Consider the following 16,905-nt stretch of genomic DNA (forward strand, 5'->3'; position numbering starts at 1 on the left):
TCCAATTAAAGTCAGGTTAACCTGGATGGACTCAGGGACGCAAAAAGAATAATTGAATCAAAATCACGCTTTTTATCTGGATTCGAACATATCTCTTTGTAGGGGTATAGTTTTTCCACTGTTTTCCTAGATTCTTCGGTTGTAATACTTACACAAAATTCTCAACTGGCCCCCAGACCGCGCTTTGCCGTAGGCGTTCACTGCTTCACATTGGTAGACGCCCTCATGGCGCCCGAGAGTGACGTTGCTGATGGTTAGTGTGTTTCGATGAACCTTGGTATCAAGATGTTCAAGTAAAATTAATTGGTAAATGACTTAAGTAAAATCAATGAATCAACTAATAGAAAAAAATACATATACTTTGTTTTCCACCTAGCAGATGTTAACACTAAATGCTGAATGAGAGAAATGTGAACACTGAGCCTTTTATCCTTTCGAAATTTCTAACTGTTATGAATTTTTATGCAGGATTTATAGCTTTTCAGCCAATTATTTAAGTATTTAGTATGTAGCTATATATATATATGTTAGTTGGCGCGGTGGCTGAGTGTTATAGCGGTTGGCTTCCGAACCGGGGGTCCCGGGTTCAAATCCCGATGAAGAGTGGGATTTTTTTTATTTTGGACCCTTGGACTTTAATGGGTACCTTGGGAAAAGTAAAAGCGGTTGGTTGTTGTGCTTGCCGCATAACATCATCATATGCCATATATAACGCAGGTCTGAAAGGGACTACTATGTATATTTAAATATGTACATATGATTTAATACATATATGGGGGTATTACATGGTTATTTTTTCCGGTCGTGTACTTTGGTAATTTTATTTTTTAAAAACATTATTTATACTATATTAAGTTCGATAGATTTTTAACGACATACACTTTCGGATTAAATTTTTTTTTTTTCAGTTGTCAAAGATGTGTCATTGACATCGTGAATGATTAAAGGACGTGAATGATTAAATGACGTAAATGATTAGATGGCGTAAATTATAAACAGGCTTAAGCATGTCCGACCAACCTTAATGCCGTCTCCTGAGTTTGAGGTGAGCCTGACTCCATTCTTGTACCAGGTGTATGTGGGCAAGGGATAGCCTATTGCTCCACAAGTCCAAGTGAAAGACATCCCAGCATCCAAATGTTGGTTTCGCATAGGGTAAGGGAAGTAAGGCCGAGCTTCAAAAATGAATAAAAAATTCAAAGTAAAACAGAACTAAATTAAAAAAATAATAAAAAAAATTAAAATAAAACAGAACTAAATAAAAAAAAATAAAAAAATTCAAAGTAAAACAGAACTAAATTAAAAAAATAAAATAAAGCAGAACACAATTAAGTATATATATCTATATTAAAGGATATTAACAAAAATTACATATACATATACTTTTATAGCCATATTTATCAATACTGTGAGGTTCATTTCCCTCAATCAATATTAAACAAGATTAATTATTTACCACTGATTGATTAATTGTTAGTTGATTTTTATTGATCCATTTTAATTAGAGACATTTCGCAAAAAGAGAGAGTTTCCACTTAATACAAGAATACTTGGGAGAAACAACGTGTACAAAACCTTGTCATACAGCTCTAAATATACAGTAAATTACAAATTATAACGCTGGATCCCGTTGAGATAATCGACTCTAAATGAACACTAGTAAAGCTGATGCTTCATTTAGAAAGAGAGTTAAACAGTAATAGAATAAGATAACAACCATTCCAATAGGTATACGTTAAAACTAGTGACATTTATCTTTTTAGAAGGACTAAAGAACAATGGAGTAGCTAGAGTTTCGGGAGATTTGAATCATTAATTCATTAGGGGCCCCTGCATTTTGACATTCGACTTCATGGCATGAGATAATGGCGTAATATTTAATGTAAAAACAAATTTTGGACATTCTTATTGGGACTCCCCCCCCCCTCCTCAAGTGGGCGCCCGGTGGGGATTTTTCAAATTTAAACCCCGCTCTCCCCACCCTAGCTACGCCACTGCTGAAAAAATTAATGAGTAATATGATTACAGCTGCCTTAGCGTGTTCTCTGGCCTTAATAATATCAGGAAAAAGTAAGAGCTAATGTTGAGTTTAAACCCTTAACACGAGTGACAATAATACATCTGCGATTAGAACAAGTTTTTTACAATTCTATTTTTAGTTTGCACAATTTCATCTTTCAAATTCGATTTTTTCCCTTTATCGATACCCAACAAAGTAATTAATTAATAAAGCTTAATTTAGTAACTGATTTTTTTAAATTAATGTTTTGTCATTTGCGAGAAATAATTGTATGTAATTCAAACTCCATCGAAGATTGGATGTGGGAGAAATAACGTGTACAGACAGAGTAAGTTGATAAAAGCTAAGTAAAAGGAAACACACGTTGTCCTGTTTAACATGGAGTCTCACCAGAGGGTGTCTTCTTCTTAGGGGGTTAAACTTCAAAGTCAATGGTCTGGTAGCCGATCTCAAAGAAAAAAGTGTTTTAAACAGAAGATCCTGGTTGTTAACACTAAACATCGATTCAACTAAAACAAGATTACAAAGACAGTTTGTGTGGAAACACAAACTCAATAATTGGCCCCCGAAGTGGTCCACACAGGCAGGCTTCAATATTTTCAAAAAGAACATCCGAATGAAATTATATCAAAGACAAATGAGAGATAAGAATGGAGAAAGAAGGTTGACAGATCTTGTGTAGTGCCCCAACAGTACAGCAGATCAAAGGACAGGTGCAAGTGAATGCAAAGCTAAATGTGAACCTGGCCTAACTAGTTCCCCCTTCAGACCTTGTGGTCTATAGGGCAGATGATGTAAAGTTTATCTGTTTTTGTGGCCTACGGTTAACGAGGGTGTCATGTAGCCAGCACAACGACCAATCGCCTTTTCTTTTCCCCAACTAATATCAGGTACCTATTGGAGCTGGGTGGACTCAGGGATTTTCAATATCTTTTCTAGTTTACGAGATCTAAACGGGACGGACGGACAGACGGACAGACATTTCGCACAAAACTAATAGCGTCCTTTCCCCTTTCGGGGGCCGCTAAAAATGGTGTATTGTTTATTTCCGCAGATATTTATACTCTTTTTGCCACTGTGTTAAATATTGATTTTAAGGTTTATTGAAATTTGTTCATAGTTTTGAGTTTAGTAAACTTACACTTTAAACTTAGATGCAGAGTCTTGTTGGACGAATTCTTGTCTCCCTTTACAATGCAAGTATAGGAGCCTGTGTCTTGAAGTCTGGCCTTGGGGATGACCAAAACACGTTTGTAGTCTCTGTAGAATGCTTGAGGGTGGAGTGGACCGTCCTCTCTAAGCCAAGAGTAGTACAGTGGCATTCTAGAACAATCAGTAAGAAGTCAAATCAATGTGAGTGACGTTAACTATTACCACCAGGCAGGGTCGGATTTAAGTATGGGGAGGCCCCGGGGAGTGATTTTTGGGGAGGCCCCCATAATATTCTGAAAGCTTAAATAAAGATCCACTTATGAATACAAAATACTCATATCTAAAAGCATGATATATTTTAGAAGAAAGAAATTGAGTTCTTGTAAATTTACGATGAATTTAATTAGCATATCAATCTAGATCTAGTTTAAAAAATATAGATCTACTGTAGAAAAAAATCTAGATTTAGTTTAAAAAATCTAGATTAGATATAAATCTAGCTATTATGTCTTTTTTAAAATACGAGTCAGATAACGAGGTTTAATATCAATACCATACCGAGATGTTTAGTATTTCATTTGAAGAAATCATTCCATATGACGTCAAAAGAAAAAAATCCAATACGTCACACAGCCTAGTTCGACTAAAAAATGTCTTCATCATACAAGCCACGTATCGAGAGTACATAGATATTGATGCACCGAGTGAGTTTTTTTAGAATTGCATTTAAAGATTTAATTCCATATGACGTCAAAGGACAAAAAATCCACTACGTCACACGGCCTAGTTAGACTTAAAAAATTCTTTATCAATACGAGCCAGTAATCGAGGGTTCATAGATATTAATGCACCGAGTGAGTTCTTTTAGCATTGTATTTAAAGATTTATTTCCATATGACGTCAAAGGAAAAAATCCACTACGTCACACGGCCTAGTTAGACTAAAAAATGTCCTCATCAATACGAGCCAGTTATCGAGGGTTCATAGATATTAATGCACCAAGTGAGCTCTTTTAGCATTGCATTTAAAGATTTAATTCCATATGACGTCAAAGGACAAGTTAGACTAAAAAATGCTAGAGAATAAAAGCAAGGCCAATGATACTAGCACCAGCTGGAATAACCTGCCCACTGTGCAGCGGAACATTCTGGGCTCACATAGATCTCACCAGCCATATGAGGAGGCACAAAACCCCAGTGCAAGGCCCTCAGCCCCCTGTGTGACAAAAGTGGTCATCATCGAAACACGATGGACGAACTATATATATATATATATATATATATATATATATATATATATATATATATATATATATATATATATATGACATCAGTTAGGCCAGGTTCACATCTAACTTCACCTTCACTTTCACCTATCCTTTGGTCTGCTGGACCTTTGGACACCACACAAGATCTGTCAACCTTCTTTCTCCATTCTTCTCTGTCATTTACCTTTGATCGAATTGCATTCTGATATTTCTTTCTGAAAGTATTAAAACCTTCCTTTTTACCTGTCTGGGTGGAGCACTTCGAGGGCCGATTTTGAGTTTGTGTTTCCACACAAACTGTCTTTGTAACCTTGTTTTGATTGATTCATGTCTTGTCTGTGTCAATGAATACTTGTTTCAGCTTGATCCGAGAATGGGTGTGGGATAAATAACGTGTACAAAGTTTTTACCAGACAGACAGAGTGAGTTGATATAAGCTTTGTAAAAATTAAGCTCATTTTGTTTCAAAATAATAATTTCGAGCTTTACTCAAATTTATGTGTCAAGTTATTGAATATGCCTACAGGGTAAGTTGGATTAACTGACTGACATCAAGCACATTCACTAAAAACTAATATTATTAGAACTAAATAAAAGAAATTAGCTTTCTACCCCAAAACTACTATTTCAAAGCTGAACTAGTGTGTTACGCAAATATCCTAATCCATTTTTTTTTATTTACACATTCTGGTATCCTTCAGTAAATGATTTTAATAATAAATAATACTTATGAACAAGTATAATCCTTTCTGACGAAATGGTATTTAGAAGACTTCAGATTTTGTTACAATTTGCCTCCATTTGATTATTCCGAACTCGTACATAAGCGCTTCTTCCAATACTAAATTTCTATGACATAAATTAACAGCTACATGAGTACGATCTTATCAAACTATAAGCAAGATCATATCAAAAAACAAAATTAAAAAAAAATTATATATCAATACATTTTGTTATACTCTTTATTGGTCAATACTATTTACATACTTATCTGCACTTTGCAGAAATATAAAAAAAAAAAAAGAAAGTTAATTAGTAACATGCTTGAGTCGAAATATGATTTGTATTACATGCATTATTCAGCTCGATTGGTGCATTAAAATATCGTCATTAAGCTGTAAATCTCAGTGCAATTAACAGAAAAAAAATAATTTTCTAACAAAAACACAAAGACTGGAGTTGAGACCCTTTACTCGTTAAAAATACAACAAAAACAAACAAACAATAAGAGCGATTCCCAGGATATATTTATGTAAAGTCACAAAACTTCTATGAACTCTGTCTGTCTGGTTAAAAGTTAGTAGTCGTTATTTCTCCGACACCTAATCTCAGATCAAGCTAAAACTTTGCATAATTATTTCTTTTACCTGACAACACAAGAATCAGTAAAAGAAAAGTTAACCAATTAGTTAATTAACTATTGGTAATTAATTAGTTTGTTTGTTGACTCCAGTAAGGCAAAGAGATTGTACTTGACTGAAGTGGTGGTACACGCTGAATTAATCTACTTTATGGGTCGCCGCTCTATATTGAAACAAACAATATATAATAATAAAATCTTCTCTACTCATTAGTACCTCACTAGCAAAGTGGTTAGCATGTCGGCCCGAGGAGGTGTAAACCACGAGTTAGAATTCAGATCTCCCTCCTCACCCGTTTCTTTTTTTGTAAATGCTTTTAAAAACCAATTACGGCAAAATCAACCCAGATATCCATTTCTTACCCACCCACCCCCCCCCCCACCCCCGCCACTCCCATTTTCCCAACTGGTCCAGATACGTGATAGGGTCATAGCGTCTTGAGAAAGCTAATAGCATGAAATAGCGCTAAACAAAAACTATTGTTAATATTATTAATCGCACATATTTATTGTAGTTAGTCTAGATCTATTACAAATGTAGTTACTTGACTGATCCAAATTAATTGAGATAATTATACTTCGTATAAGCTTTGATTTTTCTTAAAAATGTTTTTTAAAATGTTTTTCTTGTTAATTTTAGATTTTATTTTATGCAAAAGATGAAAATCTTTACCATGTAAGATAGAAAGATAATTTTATTTTTAGAAACATGACACAATGCTATTATATGACTATGTGGATAGAGAAAATAGAAGTCTTACATTAGACTGACCTTCCGTAAGCAAAACACTCCAATTCAACGTAATCCCCAACCATCGGGACTTCAGGGAAGAACTGGGGAAACTTGTCCATTATCTCAGGGCCGTAAGTGTGGGCCGCTGTTAGAGACATTTTAACATTTGACTAGAGAAACAGCTTTAGTAAAATTATTAAAGTTAGAAAGCCTTCAGGATAGACGACCTTTAAGTAAAGTAGCAATGAGACCTAGATCTAGTCTCCAGCCAAATTTACGTTTATTTATTTTTTACTTTAATTATAATGGTCAAACTAGAGTTTTCCCCATGTCGTCAACGAGCTAGTTATTTCTTTTCTCAATGATATAGATGGCTGCCTGGTCGTGCGGTTTGCGCGCTGGACTGTCGTTCGGATTTATCGATGGTCGAGGGTTCAAATCCTTCCCGCTCCTATCCCCCGTCGTCCTGCGGGAGGTTTGGACTAGGAAGTAAACTATCTTCAACTCTGAAGGAACATCCGAAACATGTAAAACATTTTACAAACAAACATTACGGTGACCAAGAAAGCTATAGACAGCGAGAAAACATGGGCTTCGATTCTTGTAGAAAAGCGTGCCACATGGAAAATGGCCAGCTCCTCTACAATCAAAGCGAAAGCTACCTTGACATGCAATATATGTGGACAGGAGTGTCTCTCCAAAATAGGGCTTCACAGCCATATGAAAAAGTGTTCGAGAGGAACCAGAGTCGTTTCACGAGTGATGGAGGCCGATGATGATAATGATGATATACTTTAACTGTTAAATTTTTTTAGAAAAATCATTAGAGGCGTGTTTGAGATCAGCGTCCAGGTTCCATGTAGGAGTGACTTAGATAGAGGTATTGCACAAATAATAGAACAAACAAAAACAACAAAAAAAAACAATACAAATAAAAAAAGAATAAACGAAACAACAAGAAAATAAAAGAATAAATACAAAATACAACATAAAACAACAACAAAATGAAAGAATAAACACAAAATACAACATAAAAACAACAACAAAATGAAAGAATAAACACAAATACAACATACAAACAACAAGAAAATAAGAGAATAAACACAAAATACAACATAAAAGCAACAACAAAAATGACCACAAACAAGTCAATAAATATATGACCGCTTACTTCCACCAAGGACTCTGAGATCAATTCCTAACGATGTCCTTGAGGGCGCCTGTGTTTCAGTTAGAACTTGACCGCTACGGGGCACCATCATGACCACGCAAAAGTACTCCCCCCTGTCAGCAAAGTAAATAAGTCAATCAGTTTAAGATGGCGTGAAGATTGAGTGGTAAAGACCTTGGCTTTCGAACCGGGGGTCCTTGGTTCGAATCCTGGTGTAGACTGGAATTATTTATTTCGGGATCTTTTTGGGCACCCTTGAGTACACCCGACTCTACAGGGTACCTGACATTATTTGGGAAAAGTGAAAGTTGGTTGTAATGCTCATGGCAACCTCGTTTACCTTGGGCCACAGAAAAAGATGACCTTTACATCGTCTGCCCTATAGATCGCAAGGTCTGACAAGGCACATTTACAGGTATTAACATTTCTGTCTGTCTATCTCGTTGTCTCTCGTTCATAAGATAGATCTATTTGGCTAAAATAGTTCTAGTAATAACAATAAGTAATGAAGACAATAAGAATAGATCGTCGACTAAAATCACAGAAATATTTGTGCGTAGAAACAAATTATATTAAAAAAAAAAACAGTATCTACTTAATGATATATATAAAAAAAAGAAAAATGAAGTTTCTCTTTCAGACCTTGCCATCTGTTGGGCAGATGATGCAATAATAAACTGTTTTTGTGGCCCACGGGTAAAAGAGGGTATCATGTGGCCGGCACAACAACCAACAGCCTTTATTTTCCCTAACTAATGTCAGGTACTCATTAGAGCTTGGTGGACTCAGGGGCGCACTAGGGATCCCGAAATTAAAATCCTGACCTTTACCAGGATTCGAAGCCGGGACTCATGGTTCGCATGCCAAGAGCTTTACCACTCAGCCACCGCGTTTCCGATGCTTCCAATTTGCATTAAACTAAACACTCATATAGTATATATAATTTTGTAACAATTCTAATTAATATAGATAAATGCTAAGTATTACAACATATTGGTAGCTAAATAGAAAGTGATTTTTTTCTTGTATTTTTAATTTTCCATTTCAAATAATGTCTCTATTACGACAGTTATCACCTTATTATTAACATTACATTTTCATTTTCTATGATTTCTCCCTCGATACATGACTCATTTAGTTAGGATTGATATTTTTTGGAGTATCGTTGTGGCGCAAGAAAGTAAGGAACCATAATTATGTTGTCCCAAATTAACTAAATAAATATAGTTATGTCCCATGACGAAAGTTTCAGATAAATGTAGGAATCGAATTACAACAGAGACAAGCGTAGAAATAACTGAGCGTAGAAATAATAGAGTGTAAAAATAACAGAGCGTAGAAATAACAGAGTGTAGAAATAACAGAGTGTAGAAATAATACAGCGTAGAAATAATAGAGTGTAGAAATAACTGAGCGTAGAAATAATAGAGTGTAAAAATAACAGAGCGTAGAAATAACAGAGTGTAGAAATAATAGAGTGTAAAAATAACAGAGCGTAGAAATAACAGAGTGTAGAAATAACAGAGCGTAGAAATAATAGAGTGTAAAAATAACAGAGCGTAGAAATAACAGAGTGTAGAAATAATAGAGCGTAGAAATAATAGAGTGTAGAAATAACTGAGCGTAGAAATAATAGAGTGTAAAAATAACAGAGCGTAGAAATAACAGAGTGTAGAAATAATAGAGTGTAAAAATAACAGAGCGTAGAAATAACAGAGTGTAGAAATAACAGAGCGTAGAAATAACAGAGCGTAGAAATAATAGAGTGTAAAAATAACAGAGCGTAGAAATAACAGAGTGTAGAAATAACAGCAGGGGTGGACTGGGTGTCAAAATCGGCCCAGGCAATTCTATACAATCAGGCCCGTAAATTACATTTTTTTTTTATGGACATCCAATTATAGGTCCTCAAAATCATTATATTACTTTGAGTATCGATAACTGTTCAAATGCATACAATGAGCACTATATTTCTATATAAAAAAAGATAGCCCTTATGTTTGCTTTTTAATCGCTCAGTGTGTAGGCCCTAAAAGCACTGTCTACGGATGTAGACTATTACATTATTTGAATAATTTATTAAATTAAAATTACACTGTAGAGAGATTTAAGAGGGCCCCGTTTGTAAAAGAATATTATAAAACTTGTAACAATTTAATACATAGTGGCATCCATGCGGCCCTTTCTGTGGTCCTACTGGCCCATTTGGGTACCGGCCCACCTGGCATTTGCCCGAATGCCCATATAGCCAGTCCGCCCTTGAACAACAGAGCATAGAAATAACAGAGCATAGAAATAACAAGAGCGTGGAAATAACAGAGCGTAGAAATAACACAGTGTAGAAATAACAGAGTGTAGAAATAACAAAGTGTAGAAATGTATAAATCTCTGACAGGAGTTTAACATGTCTCTACCTCATAACAAATCTCTATCTTAACGAATGTCTGGGTTTTGTACCATGTCTATACATAAGAATTCAGGAATCAATAAAAAAACAACTTTTGTTTGAATCTAAGAGCAGATATCAATGTAAATCTTTTAAAAAATTCCTTTTTAAACTCATCAAGGTATTTCCTTTGTATTCAATTAAAATTTCATTACTAAATTATATTCTACCTATTAGACACAATTTACAACCCCAATTAACTTACTGGTCTGATGACTGAACCTCTGAAATATAGAACTTGCCATTTTTGGATAGGAAGTACTGGGAATTCAGTTCTGGTCTGATAAAATTCATGTCTGACTTGTACCACGCATAATGGAGATCTAAAACAAACAAGTACAATTTAACCTGCATATATGATCCAGAGGCCTCGGCTTTTATATATACCATCTCATCTATATGCTTTTATAACATTTACAGTAAGAGGCTTTAACAATTATTTTGGTAAGCAGTAATGGAAACAAATCTTGTTAGCATATCACGTTGTGAAGTCTACACTAGCTTAAAACACACTAGATCTAAACTGTCATTTTGTATAGGAGCTTAAAACACACTTGATCTAAACTGTCATTTTGTATAGGAGCTTACACCACACTAGATCTAAACTGTCATTTAGTATAGGAGCTTAAAACACACTAGATCTAAACTATCATTTTGTATAGGAGCTTAAAACACACTAGATCTAAACTGTCATTTTGTATAGGAGCTTACAACACACTAGATCTAAACTATCATTTTGTATAGGAGCTTACAACACACTAGATCTTAACTATCATTTTGTATAGGAGCTTACAACACAGTAGATCTAAACTGTCATTTTGTATAGGAGCTTAAAACACACTAGATCTTAACTATCATTTTGTATAGGAGCTTACAACACAGTAGATCTAAACTATCATTTTGTATAGGAGCTTACAACACAGTAGATCTAAACTGTCATTTTGTATAGGAGCTTAAAACACACTAGATCTTAACTATCATTTTGTATAGGAGCTTACAACACAGTAGATCTAAACTATCATTTTGTATATGAGCTTACAACACAGTAGATCTAAACTATCATTTTGTATATAAGCTTACAACACACTAGATCTAAACTATCATTTTGTATAGGAGCTTACAACACAGTAGATCTAAACTGTCATTTTGTATAGGAGCTTACAACACACTAGATCTAAACTGTCATTTTGTATATGAGCTTAAAACACACTAGATCTTAACTATCATTTTGTATAGGAGCTTACAACACAGTAGATCTAATCTATCATTTTGTATATGAGCTTACTACACAGTAGATCTAAACTATCATTTTGTATATAAGCTTACAACACACTAGATAAAACTATCATTTTGTGTAGGAGCTTACAACACACTAGATCTAAACTATCATTTTGTATAGGAGCTTACAACACACACTAGATCTAAACTATCAATTTGATAGACTAACAAAACGTTGATTCCTATACCTGTATTGTGGACGGGTGTATCACATCCTATCTCTATACCCATGTAGAGAACTGCATCAATGAAGTTCGTTTTTACATTGGAGAATTGACCAATATCTGTTGAAACAAAACATGTGTATTGTGTCATATCTGTTGAAAGTTAACATGTAGGCTATATTACATCACATCTTTTTGTATTATATCTTATCTATTGATTATGCACTCTGGTAAAGCATCATATTTGTTGACAGTAAACATTTGAATTGAGTCCTAAATGTTTAAATTAATCATTGCTATATGGTATTGCATCATATCTGTTGAAAAGAAAAGAAAATATGTATCATCAGTTGCAAGTATATGTTTATTGCATCAAACCTTCAAACCAAGTTTGGTTAAACAAAAGGATGATAAAACACTTTAGGTGTATTTAAAATATAGACACTTTTCAATTTAAATTTCATATCAGGCATAAAAAGTACAATTTTAGACTTTTATCGAAACTATCGTTATAGATCTAGATCAGAATCTTCAAAAGGCAGAAATATCTCTAAAATGGAGCACTGGAGGCAGCTAATATTAGATGTATCATGACAGGTATGAGATATATTATTTCCTAAGAGAGTGTATTCCAGATGGCGCATTAGATTTTCTGGAAATTTTTTTATCACAATGGTACACAGTGATAATGTTGTGCGGTCTTTATAATTATCTTAGATATTGCCATATGAAATTTCATTTCTAATATTGTGTGTTCCCCTGCAACTGTAACGCCAACTGCTATGATCTAGGGGACGTTATTAGCGACTTTGGGATTTAATATTAAAATAATAGTAGCTGTTGGAGAGCCATACATTATATTTCATCTAGATGTCAACCTTGGCCTCGTGGTGGGTTCCGGGTTCGAATCGTAAAGAAGACTTGGATTTTGAATTTCGGGATTTTACGGCGCCCCTGAGTCCCCCAGCTGTAATGGGTGCCTGACATTAGTTGGGGAAAAAGTAAAGTTGGTCGTTGTGCTTGCCACATGACTTCCTCGTTAACTGTGGGCCTCAGGAACAGATCGCGAGGTCTGAAAGGGTTACTTTACTTTTTTTTTTTTTTACTTTATTGTCAACCTCAGTGGAGGATCGAGCTAAGTTTTCGTAACTCCTTACAGCCAAAACCTACGTCCACAGGATTCGACCAGACAGTGCCAAGTTTGTTCGATGCTACACAAGTGTAGGTGCTGGAGTCTGTAACTGGATCAGGCTGAAAAAAAGTGGAAATCATTATCAAAAAATTACCAAATAGTTACAAAAATGTTGTCAATTAGATCTAGTATATAGAGGCTCTAAAATATTTACTTATGTAATAACTGAAAACAAAACCAAAGATTTATTGTTGAGTTTTATAGTTAGACTGTACCGTGTAAGTTCTAGTTCAAACCTCGCGGAGAGACAAAGGAATGAAAAGGCTCTAGGCAAAAGAATGAGAAAGAAAGCTGCCCTATCAGAAAGCCCTTAAACGGGTGCATCCACATGCCCAAACTGTGTGAAACTTGAGCCACTCCAGATTCTGTCGGAACTCTAGAGAAATCATAACTGAGACAGAAGGAGCCAATATATTAGAAACAAAGTAGATATTGAATTAAGTCATCTGAACTCTCCAACAAATACTGAGAACGTAGAAGAAGAAGTTCGTTAATCGTTCTGTGACAAATTGTGCAGGTCTCAACTGGGTTTGCGTAGTCACGTGAAACACTGCAATCATTTGAACTCTTCGGAATCGAAGACATTGCCATTATTATTAATATATGTGTAAGGGATTAAAGTTAAATCTTAATCGACTTTAAAGTGGAAATTAATTTTAGTCTACATATCCCTATAAATTGGAAATGTTTAGCCTATCGTATTAAGTTTAATTAGAAAAGAAAATGTACTTATTTAGGTAGCGTCATTACTAGCGATAGGGGGTATATATCACGATGTAGCATGCCAAATAGGAAAGGCATGAGTGGGGTCGTAGCAAGCCAAATAGGAAAGGCATGAGTGGGGGTGTAGCATGCCAAATAGGAAAGGCATGAGTGGGGGTGTAGCAAGCCAAATAGGAAAGGCATGAGTGGGGGTGTAGCAAGCCAAATAGGAAATGCATGAGTGGGGGTGTAGCATGCCAAATAGGAAAGGCATGAGTGGGGTCGTAGCAAGCCAAATAGGAAAGGCATGAGTGGGGGTGTAGCAAGCCAAATAGGAAAGGCATGAGTGGGGGTGTAGCAAGCCAAATAGGAAAGGCATGAGTGGGGGTGTAGCAAGCCAAATAGGAAAGGCATGAGTGGGGGTGTAGCATGCCAAATAGGAAAGGCATGAGTGGGGTCGTAGCAAGCCAAATAGGAAAGGCATGAGTGGGGGTGTAGCAAGCCAAATAGGAAAGGCATGAGTGGGGGTGTAGCAAGCCAAATAGGAAAGGCATGAGTGGGGGTGTAGCATGCCAAATAGGAAAGGCATGAGTGGGGATGTAGCAAGCCAAATAGGAAAGGCATGAGTGGGGGTGTAGCAAGCCAAATAGGAAAGGCATGAGTGGGGGTGTAGCAAGCCAAATAGGAAAGGCATGAGTGGGGGTGTAGCATGCCAAATAGGAAAGGCATGAGTGGGGGTGTAGCATGCCAAATAGGAAAGGCATGAGTGGGGGTGTAGCAAGCCAAATAGGAAAGGCATGAGTGGGGGTGTAGCAAGCCAAATAGGAAAGGCATGAGTGGGGGTGTAGCATGCCAAATAGGAAAGGCATGAGTGGGGGTGTAGCATGCCAAATAGGAAAGGCATGAGTGGGGGTGTAGCAAGCCAAATAGGAAAGGCATGAGTGGGGGTGTAGCAAGCCAAATAGGAAAGGCATGAGTGGGGGTGTAGCAAGCCAAATAGGAAAGGCATGAGTGGGGGTGTAGCAAGCCAAATAGGAAAGGCATGAGTGGGGTCGTAGCAAGCCAAATAGGAAAGGCATGAGTGGGGGTGTAGCAAGCCAAATAGGAAAGGCATGAGTGGGGGTGTAGCAAGCCAAATAGGAAAGGCATGAGTGGGGCTGTAGCATGCCAAATAGGAAAGGCATGAGTGGGGGTGTAGCATGCCAAATAGGAAAGGCATGAGTGGGGGTGTAGCATGCCAAATAGGAAAGGCATGAGTGGGGGTGTAGCATGCCAAATAGGAAAGGCATGAGTGGGGGTGTAGCAAGCCAAATAGGAAAGGCATGAGTGGGGGTGTAGCATGCCAAATAGGAAAGGCATGAGTGGGGGTGTAGCAAGCCAAATAGGAAAGGCATGGGTGGGGGTGTAGCATGCCAAATAGGAAAGGCATGAGTGGGGGTGTAGCAAGCCAAATAGGAAAGGCATGAGTGGGGGTGTAGCAAGCCAAATAGGAAAGGCATGAGTGGGGGTGTAGCAAGCCAAATAGGAAAGGCATGAGTGGGGGTGTAGCAAGCCAAATAGGAAAGGCATGAGTGGGGGTGTAGCAAGCCAAATAGGAAAGGCATGAGTGGGGGTGTAGCATGCCAAATAGGAAAGGCATGAGTGGGGGTGTAGCAAGCCAAATAGGAAAGGCATGAGTGGGGGTGTAGCAAGCCAAATAGGAAAGGCATGAGTGGGGGTGTAGCAAGCCAAATAGGAAAGGCATGAGTGGGGGTGTAGCATGCCAAATAGGAAAGGCATGAGTGGGGGTGTAGCATGCCAAATAGGAAAGGCATGAGTGGGGGTGTAGCATGCCAAATAGGAAAGGCATGAGTGGGGTCGTAGCAAGCCAAATAGGAAAGGCATGAGTGGGGGTGTAGCATGCCAAATAGGAAAGGCATGAGTGGGGGTGTAGCAAGCCAAATAGGAAAGGCATTAGTGGGGGTGTAGCATGCCAAATAGGAAAGGCATGAGTGGGGGTGTAGCAAGCCAAATAGGAAAGGCATGAGTGGGGGTGTAGCATGCCAAATAGGAAAGGCATGAGTGGGGGTGTAGCATGCCAAATAGGAAAGGCATGAGTGGGGTCGTAGCAAGCCAAATAGGAAAGGCATGAGTGGGGGTGTAGCAAGCCAAATAGGAAAGGCATGAGTGGGGGTGTAGCATGCCAAATAGGAAAGGCATGAGTGGGGGTGTAGCAAGCCAAATAGGAAAGACATGAGTGGGGGTGTAGCAAGCCAAATAGGAAAGGCATGAGTGGGGGTGTAGCAAGCCAAATAGGAAAACAAAAAAAGCATAATATACAAATATACTATTACATTATTTAAAGGAAAATGAGTTTGACTAATATTACACTGCAAAGTGTGTGCATTTTTATTTTCTAAATGATGGTGCTTGGGCCTATCGAGGCGCTACGTGTGCCTGTTTATAAGTGTACTGCAGGTTTTATTGGAAAGCCAAGCGATCCAATCTACGTCCGGCTACCAGCCAATTAGAGTGCTGGACCACTAGACATTTGCTTATAAGGCCCTTTCTGTTCTGAGCTTAAATCTTGTTGTTTTTTGGACTACCACATCAACATATTTGATTCTATCAACAGTTATTCCCCTCTTCTTGATTGAGTTGACCCGAGCTACTTTAAATTAAGCAAATTTACAAAGTAATGCAAAACTTACGTTTCGTATGATCAGTTTGCCATAAGATAAAGTGATCTTCGGGTTTATTTGTGGATCCATCCAATCTTGGACACCCCTAGCAGAGTACATATACAAAAGAGACACAAAGTTAGGGGCTTCATGACAAGGCGTACATATCACATTTATTTTCATAGACATCCCATTGTAGCCAACTGTGTAATCGATCGTTTATACTGTGACGCTATTATATGACTGTTGTGTTTATCTTTGGCGTTAACTATATGACTATGTTGTGTTTATCTTTGGCGTTAACTATATGACTATGTTGTGTTTATCTTTGGTGTTAATTATATGACTATGTTGTGTTTATCTTTGGTGTTAATTATATGACTATGTTGTGTTTATCTTTGGTGTTAATTATATGACTATGTTGTGTTTATCTTTGGCGTTAATTATATGACTATGTTGTGTTTATCTTTGGTGTTAATTATATGACTATGTTGTGTTTATCTTTGGTGTTAATTATATGACTATGTTGTGTTTATCTTTGGCGTTAATTATATGACTATGTTGTGTTTATCTTTGACGTTAATTATATGACTATGTTGTTTTTATCTATGACGTTATTCTTTGTGTCACTCTGGGCTGAATGTTGAGGCTACAGAGACTGTTTAACACATGGGTTCATTTTCTTAAGTATTATGTCATTCTAAATTTGGAAAGTCCGTGAGGTGATTTTTTTGTTTAAATTAAGTAATCACACAAAAAA

General features: G+C 36.8%; 1 protein-coding gene across 2 annotated transcripts in view; it reads right to left on the reverse strand.

Moving 5' to 3' along the window:
* LOC106064800 (contactin-3-like) overlaps nt 1-16,905 on the reverse strand; it is a 50,851-nt gene that overhangs the window by 20,942 nt on the left and 13,004 nt on the right. For both annotated transcript variants that reach the window (XM_056004510.1, XM_056004509.1), the window contains 9 exons: nt 16,176-16,251; nt 12,749-12,842; nt 11,616-11,711; nt 10,355-10,472; nt 7,704-7,816; nt 6,572-6,677; nt 3,162-3,343; nt 1,021-1,175; nt 153-273 (listed from right to left, as the gene is read on the reverse strand). In XM_056004510.1, the coding sequence (XP_055860485.1) occupies nt 153-273; nt 1,021-1,175; nt 3,162-3,343; nt 6,572-6,677; nt 7,704-7,816; nt 10,355-10,472; nt 11,616-11,711; nt 12,749-12,842; nt 16,176-16,251 (1,061 nt within the window). The remainder of the gene's footprint in view (nt 1-152; nt 274-1,020; nt 1,176-3,161; nt 3,344-6,571; nt 6,678-7,703; nt 7,817-10,354; nt 10,473-11,615; nt 11,712-12,748; nt 12,843-16,175; nt 16,252-16,905) is intronic.

Source organism: Biomphalaria glabrata, chromosome 11, assembly GCF_947242115.1.
Source record: "Biomphalaria glabrata chromosome 11, xgBioGlab47.1, whole genome shotgun sequence".
In the NCBI taxonomy this organism is placed as follows: domain Eukaryota; kingdom Metazoa; phylum Mollusca; class Gastropoda; family Planorbidae; genus Biomphalaria; species Biomphalaria glabrata.